Here is a 14656-nt window from a genome sequence, read left to right as displayed (position 1 = left end):
AGTCAAGTGTGACAAGCGAGAGGGGACAGGGAGTAGAGGTGGGGGGAGCTAGGAAGCTAGGAAGTGCTTAAAATGAAGGACTGTGGAATTTACACTGGGTAAGAAAGAGGTGAGGGCATAATGGTAGTGAAGCTCAAGGTCAAAGTGACAGGATCCCTGGTGGGGTCAGAGATTTGTGGGAATCGGGGAAGTAGAGGAAATAAGCAGGAAAGAGGGGTTGGTGGCAGAGGATGGAATGCTTGAAATTTCAGTGGGGCAGGGGAGATGCGGTGATTGGTAATGCCAAGGGCTAGGGTCTCACCTTGGCAGTGGTTGAGGCAAGGTAAACAGATAATGAAAACCCAAAGAACGTGTTAACAGTGACAGTTAAACCAGGAGCTAAAATCCTCAAAGAGTGCGGCTAGTGGCCCAAGGGTCAGTGGACAATTACTAGGAGGGGTAATGGGTGGGGCAGTCTGATCCTGAGGAGTTTTCGAGAGGAGAGAAATAGTTGGAAATGGCAGTGAGGCGCGAGGAGTGCGCCTACCCTGTCACGGGGCCCAAGGGTCAAGGGTTTTGGAAAAAAGAATTCTCTTTGCTCCGGAAACAATGTCCTCAGGAAGAGCTGGCTTTCTACTCCAGCAAGAAGGCAAGTGAACATTCAGGGAGAACTGTGTTTCGGGGTTAAGGCTTTCAGGGCTCAGGGAAGGGAAAAAGACGGCAAAACCGGGAACGTTGAGTTCCATGTAGGGATTACAGTGTGGGGACGAGGGGTGACCTGGGAGTCTGGAGCTCTTCACAAGGGATAGAAACAGATAGAGGACCTACTGCAGGGAGCCTGGTGGGCTTTCGACAGATAGTAGTAGCAAGACTGTGTTTGTGAGGAGGTGGACCCTCCTCCCCCAGGCCTTGAGACGGTCTGGTGTTCTTTCCAGTGTATGCAGTCAGTGCCCAATATCGTACACATCTTTTAAACTTTGTCTTATTATTTTGTTACATTTATAGATCATTAGTGATTATCAGCACTTTAGATGGGCGAATTGCTGCCTTGGATCCTGAGAATCGTGGTAAAAAACAGTGGGATTTGGACGTGGGATCCGGCTCCTTGGTTTCATCCAGCCTCAGCAAACCGGAGGTAAGGATTTTCTATTACAGATTGATTGGAAACAGTTAATAATGATTGCTGACACTTGTAGTCTGCATTTGCTTAGAGAGCTGGGGCTCAGGGCCTAATGGCCTGGGTGTGAGGTCTACCTGCCTTTTGCGAGCTGTGTCCCCTTGGGGCAATTACCTAACTTTGCTGTTCCTCAGTTCCCCTCCTATAAAACGAGTGGGTAATGTCTTCTGCTTCTTAGGATTGTTTTGAACATTAAAGGAGTTAATCATATAAATGAGTAACTGAGAATACTGTCTGCTGTATCACTATAGCTCTTTATCTGAGCTATAACATGATCACCGTTTCTTCCGCCTTATTATTATCACAAGGTGCCTAGGAATAATAACAAATAAAAGTATCTTAACTGCATCTTAATAGTTAGAAATACATGCGGCAAAATCCCATAAATTATTCCCTACATTTTCCCTCCAGTGTATACGCTAATGGAAAGCACGACATTTTCTTTGAGTGTAATTTTAGACAAATTTGATTACTTGCAAAAACAAAAAAAGAAACCGTGCTTCTGAAACTCTTATGGCACATGACTCCAAGACTTGAGCGGGCGACACAGCTCCGCAGAGCTTCAGTGTCCTCATCAGTAAGTGAGGACACTGCTTACTTTGATGAGGTTGGGTGCGGTGCAGGTTAAATGAGGGAAATTTCTTTTTCTCACCTTTCGTCTTGACTCTGATAGATTAAGTCTCTGTCCTTTTCTAGAGCTTTATTCTCTTGTTTAAGTCATTTAAAATAAGCCCCTCTCGGGGCGCCTGGGTGGCGCAGTCGGTTAAGCGTCCGACTTCAGCCAGGTCACGATCTCGCGGTCCGTGAGTTCGAGCCCCGCGTCGGGCTCTGGGCTGATGGCTCGGAGCCTGGAGCCTGTTTCCGATTCTGTGTCTCCCTCTCTCTCTGCCCCTCCCCTGTTCATGCTCTGTCTCTCTCTGTCCCCAAAATAAATAAACGTTGAAAAAAAAATTAAAAAAAAATAAAAAATCAAATCAAATCAAATAAGCCCCTCTCTTGAGTTGTGACTGCCAACACGGGAGCAGTCACCTCTGTTTTCCAGAATACTCTCAAGCCTCCTATCTTACCAGGCTGCTCCTCCGGGACACTCCCTGTGGGTGTTCTTTTTTCTCTTTCGTCACCAACTGTTCCCTTTCAAAAAGCTTTCCAGTTGGTATCAAATTTGGAAAGGACAAAACCTAACATGAGGGGCTTAAGAATGACCTGATTAGTGTTGATGGAATTTTCTGATGAAAAAACTGCTACCAGTGACCCAGCTACACTCTAATAAACCCAGCCTAATAAACCCAGCCTGGATTCCTTCCTGGAGCACCCAGGCAGGTGCTTTGGGAAATTGCCCCGCCTCCACATTTGTGTGTGCCGAGCCCTCACTGGGTTTTCATAGTGCTTACCGTTTATCAGACGGTACAGTGTGCTGAAAAAAATCTGAGAATACTGAACTTCTGTTGTATTGTGAATTATTAATATAAATAGCAATTTTATTATAAATTACAATAATGTGAATCGGGTATAATATTCAAGTGAATTACTACTCAAGCGAAACATTCATTGATTTGTGTTCTGCTGGGATTATGCTTGGGTATGCATGTTTTGCTTTATTTTTAAACTAGACATAAAAAGATGATCAGCAAAATCAGAAGATTGTAAGCTGTTTACATCTGAGGTAATATTACAGTGTGTTGTGGTGGTACAAAGCATGTGTGTGTTTGCAAACTAAAATATACTCACGAACGAAAGATAAATTGCATGGTATGACAAAGTAGAATGCAAATAGTTATGATGCCCTGAGTGCTGTTGAGTGGGTTTAAGTTACGTTAGCTGTTTTCTTAGGTACAGTTCAACTTTCTCATTTCCTGTGGTTTATCAGGGCTCTCTTGTTTTAAGTGCTTTCCTCCCCACGTACCCCAAACCCTAGACCCTTTGGAGAAAATACTTTGAAATGTTGAATCTCAAGCACATTCCCAAAGTTTCACTGTGTCACCCTGAAACAGTAAATGAAAAGCTCACTGGCCACCTTCCATGCAGGGGAAGAAGCCTGAGGCCTCTTTTCAGACCTAGATTTTCATTTTCTATTTTGTGACAACAGAAACTCAAAAGATACTGCCCATCTGGGATAACATAATAGGTTTTCTAGACTTTACGGCTGCCCCAAGTTCTTGAGACCATTTCTTGAGACTACGTGTTCTCTATGTAGATAACGCTAATGACAACAACACTGTTACCGGCATTGTAATATACACGTTAGGTGCTTTACACACAGTGTGATCCTCACAAAGATCCTCCTGTGGCCGATGTGTTAGGGTCATTTTGTAGAAGAGGAAGCGGAAGCTCAGAGAAGTTATTTGCTTGAAATGGCAGACCGATTAGACGATAAAGCTGGGATTAAACCGAGCCTTGCCTGACCATACTCCATTCTTCGGGCTTTGGAGCCATTTCTCCATCCTGTGTGCACCTCCCCTTTACAGACTCAGGCTGCTCAAAGAAACTTTAAAAAGAGTTGTTATTAAATCATTTTAAAAAATGAACCCATTGGATGAGAGCATGAATAACATATTTTTATGAAGAATAGTTTCCAGTTTAAAAATATTTTGGTAAGAAGCATGGCTTTGTTTTGTATTTTTATAAGTCTCTTTACTTTCTGGTTTGGTAGAAGATAACTGGATTTTCATATCTGCTTTTGCACTCAATGTGTTGCATTGTTGTTTTGGCTGAACTATATGAAGAAGAAAATCCAGGCACATACATATACGTGGCTAGAAAAGGGAGATGTATTTTAGAAGCCTCTTCAGGTGATCGGGTCATTCTTTTTTGATACTCTACCAAAACACATGGAAGTTTCTTAAAGGTTAGTTGCACTGTAGAATCTGAAACCGTATCAGTGAACATTTTGTACTCTTTTACATTAACATCCATTTGTCTGTCTTGCCTTTTACTCATGCATGATGTTCTAACGTCATCTGGCAAATATTGATTCAGTGAGTTATACAGATCTTCCAGATGTTGACACATTTCTTTATAGAATATTTAAAGATCAAATTCGTTATTATCCTTGGATGTAAATTAAAAAAAATTTTTTTTAGGGGCGCCTGGGTGGCTCAGTCGGTTGAACGTCCGACTTCAGCTCAGGTCACGATCTCACGGACCGTGAGTTCGAGCCCCGCGTCGGGCTCTGGGCTGATGGCTCAGAGCCTGGAGCCTGCTTCCGATTCTGTGTCTCCCTCTCTCTCTGCCCCTCCCCCGTTCATGCTCTGTCTCTCTCTGTCTCAAAAATAAATAAATGTTAAAAAAAATTAAAAAAAAAAATTTTTTTTTTAATGTGTTATTATCACCACTAATCTCATCAGAAAAATAGTTAAGTACTGGGAAACTATTGAGCTTACATTGGTAGATACAGGTTTTCCAAAATTCGAATTTTCATTTGAAAACTGGTTTTTGGTTTTTTTTCCCCCACAAATATGGTCAGTTGTTCTCTTTGCAGTGAGAGGTTCACTTTGTGTATTTTTGAGAAAATGTCTGACAGGCACCCAGCTCTCATAACCATCACATCCCCTCAATTTTTCGAGTAGAAATGGCACCCTGTGAACAAACAGCCCCCAAAGTCCGTCACACAAGCGCTTTTTCCTCAAGGCGTGTTTCATTCAGCGTGTGGCTAAAGTGCTAGTGTGTCCTCGGCAGTCACGCCAGAAGAGTGAAAACGTGTACTCAGGTCCCAAATGAATGAAATCAACTTTATATCGCTTCACCAGAACATTCCTGAGTGAAACTTTTCTCTTTCTCTCTCTCTCTCTCTCTCTCTCTCTTTGCCGCAAGTGTGTGCTGGTGAGAAACGCAGTGACCAGTAGTTGGGTGCTCGATGGCGTGCTAAGGCGCTGCCAGTGTTAGTCACCATCGCTTTTATACCATCAGTGCGGATATCACCCCAGTGAGAAAGCAAGTAACACCTTCGCAGCAGAACTTTTTGACTCTCTGCACTTGTAAAAGCATCCACAAGCCACAGTTTGAGAATTGCTGAGCTAGTGTATGATAGAAATAGTATAAGAATATTTCGAAGGCAAACAGGAATGTAGCGTGAGCTTGAGTCCTCTGGTACTCAGTAGGGTGTGCGTTGCTCAACAGCTACAAGTTGTGTTCACAAGTTGGACAAAATACCGCAAAAAGAGGCTCAAAAACTGCTATTTGAAATGCCCTAAATATGACACCAATGGAGTTACTATACCTTTTTAAATGCATCTGATAAAATATTTTACGAAGGTCCCTAACTTTTTGTGAGAAATAGTTAATTTTCTCTTTCTGAAGCTCAGCGTTTGGTAGGGAAGGGTAGTGTAGGGAGGAGGGGTAGATACAGCAGGTGGAAGGAACTGGCCTGGAGATAGAGCCAAAGCCACCCAGGTGACAATAGATAGATCCATGACCCCATGTGGGGACTCCTGTATTAGAATGGCAGTCTCTCTAAGCTTTCATCAAGAGTGGTATGAAGGAGGGGTGCCTGGGTGGCTCAGTTGGTTGAGCATCTGACTTCAGCTCGGGTCATGATCTCACGGTCCACGGGTTCAAGCCCCGCCTGGGCTCTGTGCTGACCGCTCAGAGCCTGGAGCCTGCTTTGGATTCTGTGTCTCCCTCTCTCTCTGCCCCTCCCCTGTTCACTCTCTGTCTCTCAAAAATACATAAATGTAAAAAAAAAAAAAAGAGTGGTATGAAGAAGAAACGGATGAAACCCAGAGGCCGAGGAAGGTGTATTCCCTGTACAGCAATCGGTAAAGCTACTTATGAATCTAATGAAGAGAATTTGATAGACTGTGTAATAATTTTTGTTAACTTTTATGTGTTAAGTAATCTCTACTCCCAACGTGAAGCTCAAACTCGTGACCCCAAGATCAAAAGTCGCACACTCTACCGACCGAGTGAGCCAGGTGCCCTGACTGTTTAAATAATTTTAAAGTTATTAATCATAGAGCAGTCAGTGATGAATCACATGCACTTTTGCTGGAATAATAAAATAAAGCCACACAGGAACTTCTCATGCTGTGTGGGATTGTGGAGGAGGGGCTGGGACTCAGGGACCTGAGTTCTCCTTTGGATTCTTCTGTTCACTGACTCTGTGGCCTGGCTAAATTCTTCAGTTCAGCAGAGTTTTAATTTCCTTCTCTGTAAAATTATGGGACTACACTAAATCCTAAAGATTGTCATAACTTCAGGAATCAGGTAGCATCAGATACATGAAACTCCCAAATTATCGAGAGGAACTTTTCAACTTCCCCCCCCCTTTTTTTTTTTAAACCACATTTAAGGCTTTAAAAAATAAAGCACAGATTCATTAGAAATTGCCATTAGGTGCATATCTCATTGCCTCCTGGCCTGCTCTGATGATATTGTCCTTAAACTTTTCTAATGTAAAGGGCATATAAAATAGTATATTACGTTCTTTTAGTGGTGTTTTTATTATGTCAATGAAAAAATTAACATACAGGATAAGAGAGATTGACAGCTCCATTAAAAACAATATTATATAATATTTAGGATCACCTGTATGCTGCAGGGTGGTTGAGATGCCTGATCTGATTTACCATTATTTCCTCTTGACTAGGTAATTTACAAACTTTCTCAAAAGAATACTGATAATAAACCAAGCTAAAACTGGTGTGTGTGTGTGTGTGTGTGTGTGTGTGTGTGTGTGTGTGTGAGAGAGAGAGAGAGAGAGAGAGAGAGAGGGAATAAATGGTAAACCTAAGTTCACTCCATCAGCTTTAACAGTTGTGCCCTAGGTTCTAAGCCTAATGCTTATGATAATAGCTAAGAATTTTGCTTTTAATTTTTCGAAGGACCACCTGAAGTGAAGTCTGATTTGCTTTCCTCTGGTTATTTATATGCAGATTAAACCTTGAAAAAGCACTAAAGAGATTTCGCTGTGGTTCCTCATTGGTTGTCTTAAATTTTGTTTTGTAGCGTATTAGCATAGTGTTGCTTTGGGGTATCTGGGTGACACTTGGATCACACTTCACCAAATCTAAGTAGATATAATATCCTTGAACTATCTATTTGTCTATGTCTTGGAACATATTCCTAATTACAAAGACCTTCCTTATCTTTATTTAGGATGCATAATTGTATACATGTAACTCATTTCTCCTTAGATAATACCTTTACCTTTTCTTTATTTAGAGATACCATATTTGTTTTTTTGTTTCAGTTTTCTGTTAAAATGCCTTTTTTCTTCCCCCTCTTAAAAAGAGCAAACAACCCTATTATAAGTCTATACTTAGAGTTTGGGGTTTTTTCTTATTTTTGGCATGTTTCTCCCCAAGGGACACCGCCTTTCTGTTTCAGACAGGTGCAGAAACAGACAGCTATGATACTGGAGCTTTCCAGCCTCCTCCCCGCCCCTCATCAGAATGCATTCATTGAGAAAGGCCTTCGTAGGTAGGGGGATCCTTTAGAAAAGGCATACTTTTAATGGTTAACTTGATTTGTTCACAAAGAATCCACCAGTAGACCCTTTGAGTGGTGCTTTATTAAAAGAGGATCGGTGATCTCTTTTAAAGGTTCTCAAATTTACACTGAAAGATGTCTGGTCATTTTGCAGTTTTTCATTTGTACACAAACTAGCATATTTTGAGCCTGACTGTGTCATTGAAGACTGCGGTTTATTTGGAAAAGTCACTGTTCAGTCATGTAGCAAGCCAATATGTAAATAATTGCTTAGGTTAATTGCTTTTCTTTTAATTATAGAAATAAAACCATGCTTTGATTCAATTTTGTTTTATTAATCCCTTCGCACGGCTGAAAGCATTGCTGTGAAGTAAACTAGTTTACTCTAGCATGCATGTTGCCGAGTGAGAAATTGATTTGACCCTATTTTTTAGGAAATTGACTTTGCATGCACATTATCTACTTCATGAATGTATAATGATCTAAATGAAGGCAGAGATAGTTACTGAAATCTGTGTTTTTCATCATGAATGCAAAAAGTACACTTACAAAGTGAGTCTGATAGTTTTCCTTGAGGTATTTTGTTCTATAGGTTCACTATAGGTTGAGGAAAGAAAGAATGAATGAATTAAATAATTATCTATGTAGTATCTCAATGCTCTTGGGCATTAATTCACAACTGTTGATGATAACTAATAACACATTGCTTCGGGATTTGTTTTTGTCTCCATTTCTTTTTTTTTTTTTAAGCAAAAAACAAAACATTTCCTCTTAAGCATGTCACGTGGGATGCCTTCTCTGACTAATACCCGGATCTGCTGAAAGTTCTCATAATCCCTCGTGTTAGATCATCTAATTAGTTGTTAACCATGCCCCCTTCCTTAGTCTGTGAGGTACGATGCCCAGGAACACTTTCAGCAAAAAAGATTCCTTCATTCTCCCCATCACAGCAATTTCAGTATTTTCAGGGGGAAAAAAAAAAAGTGTTTCCTTAGCACAATGCTTCAACATTTTTTTTCTCTTAAAGTCACAAATACTTAATTCTGGTACCTAGTCATTTGGTAGGTTGCTCATTTTGGTTTATTAAAAGTTATCATTTTATGTTCCATATATAGTATATCATTTTTGAAGAATTAAAATATTCAAAAATATGCCTGTTAACTTTAATATTGTTCATCTTTGGGATCAATAAAGTAGTTTACAGTCCTTCAGAATGTCTATGTGATAAAAGAGAATTTTAGGGTTGATAGAGATTTCTGGTAAATTTAAGACTGGTAACAGTTTGATATATTTAATTCTTATATTGAATTCATCTTTATTTAGTTTTGAGGTTTTGGTTTTTTGGTTTTGTTTTTTTATTTGAGAGAGAGAGCAGGGAAGAGGGCTAGAGGTAGAGAGAATCTTATTTTTTTAATGTTTATTTACTTTTGAGAGAGAGAGAGAGAACACAGAGAAGCAGAGAGGGGGAGAGGGAGAATCCCAAGCAGACTCTGTGCCTTCAACGCAGAGCCCAACATGGAGCTCGGACCTGTGAACTGTGAGATCATGACCTGAGCTGAAATCAAGAGTTGGATGCTTAACTGACTGAGCCACCCAGAGGCCCAGAGAGAGAAAGAATCTTAAACAGGCTCCGTGCTTAGCATGGAGCCTGACGCGAGGCTCTGTCCCAAGACCCCGGGATCAGGAACTGAGCTGAAGTCAAAAGTCTGACGCTCAACTGACTGAGCCACCCAGGCGCCCCCCCCCCAAGGCTTTGTTTTTAAATGGGGGTTGTAAATCCAGGATTGGGAAAGAAATAATTGACATGGCATAATTCAGCTCTCTACTTTCTCCGTGAATTTACTTTTGGAGCAGCTGTTTAAATTCTAAAGGCTTTTTGGAAACTTTTGAAATCTGGTGTTCATGAACTTTAGTTATTTCTGAAGTTTATTTATAGAAAATAAAAGAAGGTTCAGGATGAATTTACAAGTATTCAGATTAAGAGTTTATATTTTTGTTTTAAACACTTTTAATAAGTATACGTATATACGCATACACACATGAATTACATTAGAGGTTCAAAATAACATTACGTTTACATAACAAGTCTTGTTTGATTAGTACTTTGTAGTTTGCAAAGTGATGCCAAACCCATTCATATTTCAGCCTTACATAGCCTTGTAAAATAAATACTCTTACTAGCCTCTGTTTTTCAGATTAGAAAATTAGGGCTCACAATGGGTCAGAGATGTGTCTGATGTAGTAAAGCTGAGACTCAACCCTAGATCTTTGGACTTCTCCTTGCCCTCTTTCCGATGCTTCATGCTTTTTGAAATATTTCAGTACTTACCAATGTATTTGTGTTTTGTGTACTAATAATCATAATTCTTAATGTGCTTTATCCAGAATAATTGCTGAAAGACATCATGTACGTAGCAGACTTTGCATGCTGCTCAGCATATTGTGAGCGCTTAACTGCCTCTTAGACATGCCTAGTGGAAAAGTCAAAGGTACCTGAACTTAACACATCCAAAACAGAACTCATCGTTAGTGCCATGGGAGCCTGACAGGGTGTGCACTGGGGTACAGCAGTGCCCAGGATAGATGAGACCCTCGCCCTCGTGGAACTCATGTGGCACTTTGTGGAGCCAGCTGGGGAGACAGATATGAAATAATCACAGCATAAGTAATGTAATTGAGTTGTGGTAACTGCCACATGGAAGGGTGGACCCTAGAGAGCCTTCGCAAAGGTGCCCGACCTGCCTGGATAGGAGGCTGGAGAAGTCTCCCCGGAAGGGATCTCAGTTTACAGCTGAGATCTAAGAGAGGACAAGGAGCTGTCCAGGCAAGAGATGGGCAGAGGGGTGGGGAGAGAGTGCTCTGGGAGAGGCAGTAGCCTGTGTGGTGGCCTTGCCGTGGGAATTATCACAGTGTGCTCAAGGAGCTGAGAGAAGGAGAGGAAAGGCAGCAAAGACAAGGGTTGGGGGCAGTCGCAGATATGAGTCTGCTGAGCGGGGCCAGGGCCAGGTCATACTGGGTCTAGTAAGCTGTGTTGAACATTTTGGATTTTATCCTGAGCCATCAGAAGCCCTTGACGGATTTTAAGTGGGAGAGATTCCTCCATAGTCAAAACGGAAAGCATTTCTTGACGTTCTTTTTTGCTTTGAGACTTTCAGTGAGACTCTGATGAGTCAAAAGGTTGTCTCAGTGAGGCATATGTATTTCAATCCAGTCATCTCAAACTGGGGAAGTATTTATATATATAAACATTCGTAAAGTATTCACACCAACTAACAGAACCTGGAAGAAAACAGGAGAGTCCCTAAAATCCTACTAAAGCCAGTAGACTTGAGGCACCTTTTTCTCTCAGTCTCCCCTGACTCATCACCCTGCCGGGATTTTTAAATGTTAGAATTCTAGAAGTTTGGGTGTGGGTCATCTTCTCACCCTACTCTCTTTCAAGGGGGTTGTGCCTCTGTTCCCATGACAGCAGCAGTTCTAAGTTTTCTCTTCAGCTCAGACCTCTCCTCTGAGCTGAAGACCGACTCAGGCAAATGCCTCCTTAACATCTCTACCTGGAGAGCCCTCTCAGTCTCTGGGAACTCACCACGTGTCAACGCGCTCCTGCTCTTCCTCTCTCTACCTGTTCCTCATTGACCACGACATCCTCCTTTGGTCTTAACTGAATTCTAGAGAGTGTCCAAATCCCTTTCTGTTTTGACTGTAGAGGAGCTGGGGGGAACAGGGACAGGAGTGGGGAAAAGCAGGAGGCCTGTAGATCCCCAAAGCAGTAGAAACATCAGTGGTCTGGGAACCAAAAGGCACACCTTTTAAAACAGCTGGGGAGACTGAATTTGCAGATCAAGTGCAGTCAGTTAACGTGAGAAGTTTTGTAAAACGGTGCAGTGTTAATTTTTGTCCAAGGTCACGTAGCAAGCAGTAGGCGAAGGCAGGGACCCAGGAATGAGGCTGGAGGAGGTGCATTCATCACCCCGAGGACCCGGCTCCATTTCATATGTTGGATGCCTGCTGTTGTCTCCCTACCTAGGTTAGCAAAACAGCTAGCATGGCCAGGAAAGGAATTGTTCAGGGAAAAAGGGGTTTCCGTATAACAAAAAAAAGTCAACAAGTTAACGCTTCCAAAGGAGTGTTTTTCATGTATTTTACATCTTCCCAGTCTTCGTGAATTTTATCTTTTTAGTCCTTGAGGTCATCATTAGAAGCATCAGCTGTTGCATTATTCTGGAGATGCTTGGAGTTCTTGAGGTGGGAGAGAGATGTGTGCCCTTTTAGTGAATATTCTAGAATCGTTTTTTCCTTTTCCTTTTCCCTTACAGGCTGTGTTCATTCTTCCTTATCTCTACTGTTGATAAGCCTGAGTCTTACCACATGCTTCTTTTTTTTTTTTTTTTCCAACATTTATTTATTTTTGGGACAGAGAGAGACAGAGCATGAACAGGGGAGGGGCAGAGAGAGAGGGAGACACAGAATCGGAAACAGGCTCCAGACTCTGAGCCATCAGCCCAGAGCCTGACGCGGGGCTCGAACTCACAGACCGCGAGATCGTGACCTGGCTGAAGTCGGACGCCCAACCGACTGCGCCACCCAGGCGCCCCACCACATGCTTCTTATCACCCCTTTTGCTTACCCTCTCCTCCCTTTTCACTTTATTGCTTCTTAAACTTGTACTTGGGACTTGGCTTTTGTAGCTCTCAGGGCCAGCATGTTCTTTTTCCCTCCTTCTGAGTTAGGGAACATACTGGATGCAACTTTTTGGATTTGAAAGTGTTTAATGTTCTCTACTTGAGAAAGTAGTAGTGCATGTAAATCCCATTTCCAAAACTACATGAGGGAAAGTTCTTGCTAATAAATTCAGAAAGAATATAAAATTAGAAATCATTGTTTTATTCCCTTTATTGAAATAATAGGCCATCAGTTGATACTAAAATGGTGAAAAGTTGATTGAACACTTTAAAATGGAGGGGTCAGGCTGACTCCTCCAAATCTACTGATGAATAATAGTAACAAATATGACATAACACAGGGGTTGGCAAATTTTTTTGTAAAGGGCTAGAGAGTAAATATCTTGGGCTTTGTGGACCAGATGGTCTATGTAGTTGTAGTAAGAAAGCAGTACATAAATGAATAGGTGTGACTGTGTTCCCATCAGGCTTTACTGATAAAAACAGGCAGTGGGTCAGATTTGGTCTATAAGCTATAGTTTGCTGGCCTTCAATATAATAGGAAGTATGTAGCACCACCTATGAAGTACTCTTATCGAAAAAATCCAACCTGCATCAGATCAAAGCGCCAGGTCTAATCACACACTTTTCAGAAAATGGGACAAAAGAACAAATTAAATGACATGCAAACTCCAGGCTGTGGGACATTCTATAGGATGAATAATAGTCTGGTGTCTCAAGTAAATCAGTGCATGAAAAAGGGAGTTAAGGGGTTCTTGTGGGGAAAAAAAAAGAATCAAATGTAATATGTGGAGTTTGAGTTCCTTGTTGGAGCAAACCAATTGTATAGTACATCTTTGAGACAGTCAAGGAGATTTAAATATTAGATGATTTTAAGGGATTACTCTCAATTCTGTTAAATGTGATATCGGCAGGGTAGTTACTTCTCAGCAATAAATACTGAAATGTTTGTAGGTGAAATGGCATGATGTCTGGGATTTACTTTAAATCATTCTAGTAAACAAGTATATGTCGTGGGTGGGTGGGGAACAGACGAAACAATTGGCAAAATTTGGTAATTGTTGAAACTGGGTGATAGATACATGGGGGGTTATTAGTCTCTTTCTATTTTACATGTTTCAAAATGTTCAGAATAAGTTAAAGTTGAATGTACCCCAGAAAATATATGTGTCCGTGGCGGTGGTGGGTGCGTGGTACCTAGAAAAAGAAGGAAGAACCAAATTTAAAAATATATTTTCTATAATTAGAAGAATTTTTGTTTTTATTTCTGGTAATATTCGTTGGAGTAGTAGCACTTCCTACATTTTTCTCGGTTGAAGTTCCTCCTGTCACTTGGAAATGGAATTCTTATTTTCACATTCTGATTTCAAATAGCACTCCCTGATTACATGTGCCACTGGTATTCATTATGCCATTTAGGTTTTGTTCAGAAATAGAAATTGAATTATTTCACCCTACTGCTTTGCGATTGCATGGATAAAGATCTTGATTGGCTCTTTGGTACTGAGTTTGCCCACCAGTGTGACAACCTTTCATTTTAAAATTATGCACAGGAAAAAACAAATGGGGGGGTTGGAAACCATAAAACAACAAGAATTTATATTTTTAAAAAGTGACTGATGGAGGAAGCAAGTCACGCAATTAGTGTGAGAAGCAGAGCAGCGAATCAGAACAAATAGCTGCTTGCAGAGACGAATCAGTGGGATGTAAAAATGCATCACCGTAACCTACATTTTTTTCTACCAAGAGATTTGCAGCTGACTATCGAGTGACTCATTCCTATGCTGGGAGGGTGAGGTAATGCTCTTGTGAGGGGTGATGTCATCTCACTACCTGAACCGCATGCATACATCATTTCTTGTGCCTCTCAAGGAAAAGCACCATCTGCTTTCACATATGCAGCCTGAAAGACTCTACAAAGATCAGTGCAAAGGTTAGCGGCCATGGGTATGACTCATCAGCAGCCAATTAGTGAAGAGCAGCTCTTTCAAAGTGAGCTTTTAAAATCACGATCTAGAAATACGACATGATGTCCTGAATCATAGAATGCTTTTTGTTGTTGTTTTGGGTTTTGCACTTTTCTCACTGAGTTAACGCTGTTGAACGTCTAACTTTTAAAATAAGGCAGCTCTTCTCAATATGGTCAATCACCTCAAATCTTCTTGGTTGTTTAAACCATATATATATGTATATATGTGTATAATTTTTTTAGTATATGTGCTGCCAAAGCAAGCACTAAACCATATTTTTTAAAGATTTTTTTATGTTTGTTTATTTTTGAGAGAGTGAAAGTGTACACGATCAGGGGAGGGGCAGAGAGAGAGGGGGAGACACAGAATCCGAAGCAGGCTCCAGGCTCTGAGCTGTCAGCACAGAGCTGGACGCAGGGTTC

General features: G+C 41.2%; 1 protein-coding gene across 1 annotated transcript in view; it reads left to right on the top strand.

Moving 5' to 3' along the window:
- EIF2AK3 (eukaryotic translation initiation factor 2 alpha kinase 3) overlaps positions 1–14656 on the top strand; it is a 70230-nt gene that overhangs the window by 11687 nt on the left and 43887 nt on the right. The window contains exon 2 of the mRNA XM_047852862.1: positions 985–1114. Within this exon, the coding sequence (XP_047708818.1) occupies positions 985–1114 (130 nt within the window). The remainder of the gene's footprint in view (positions 1–984; positions 1115–14656) is intronic.

The sequence above is a fragment of the Prionailurus viverrinus genome, chromosome A3, assembly GCF_022837055.1.
Source record: "Prionailurus viverrinus isolate Anna chromosome A3, UM_Priviv_1.0, whole genome shotgun sequence".
Classification (NCBI taxonomy): Eukaryota; Metazoa; Chordata; class Mammalia; order Carnivora; family Felidae; genus Prionailurus; species Prionailurus viverrinus.
The sequence above is the reverse complement of the archived record's forward strand: the minus strand, read 5'-3'. Positions and strand labels throughout refer to the sequence as shown.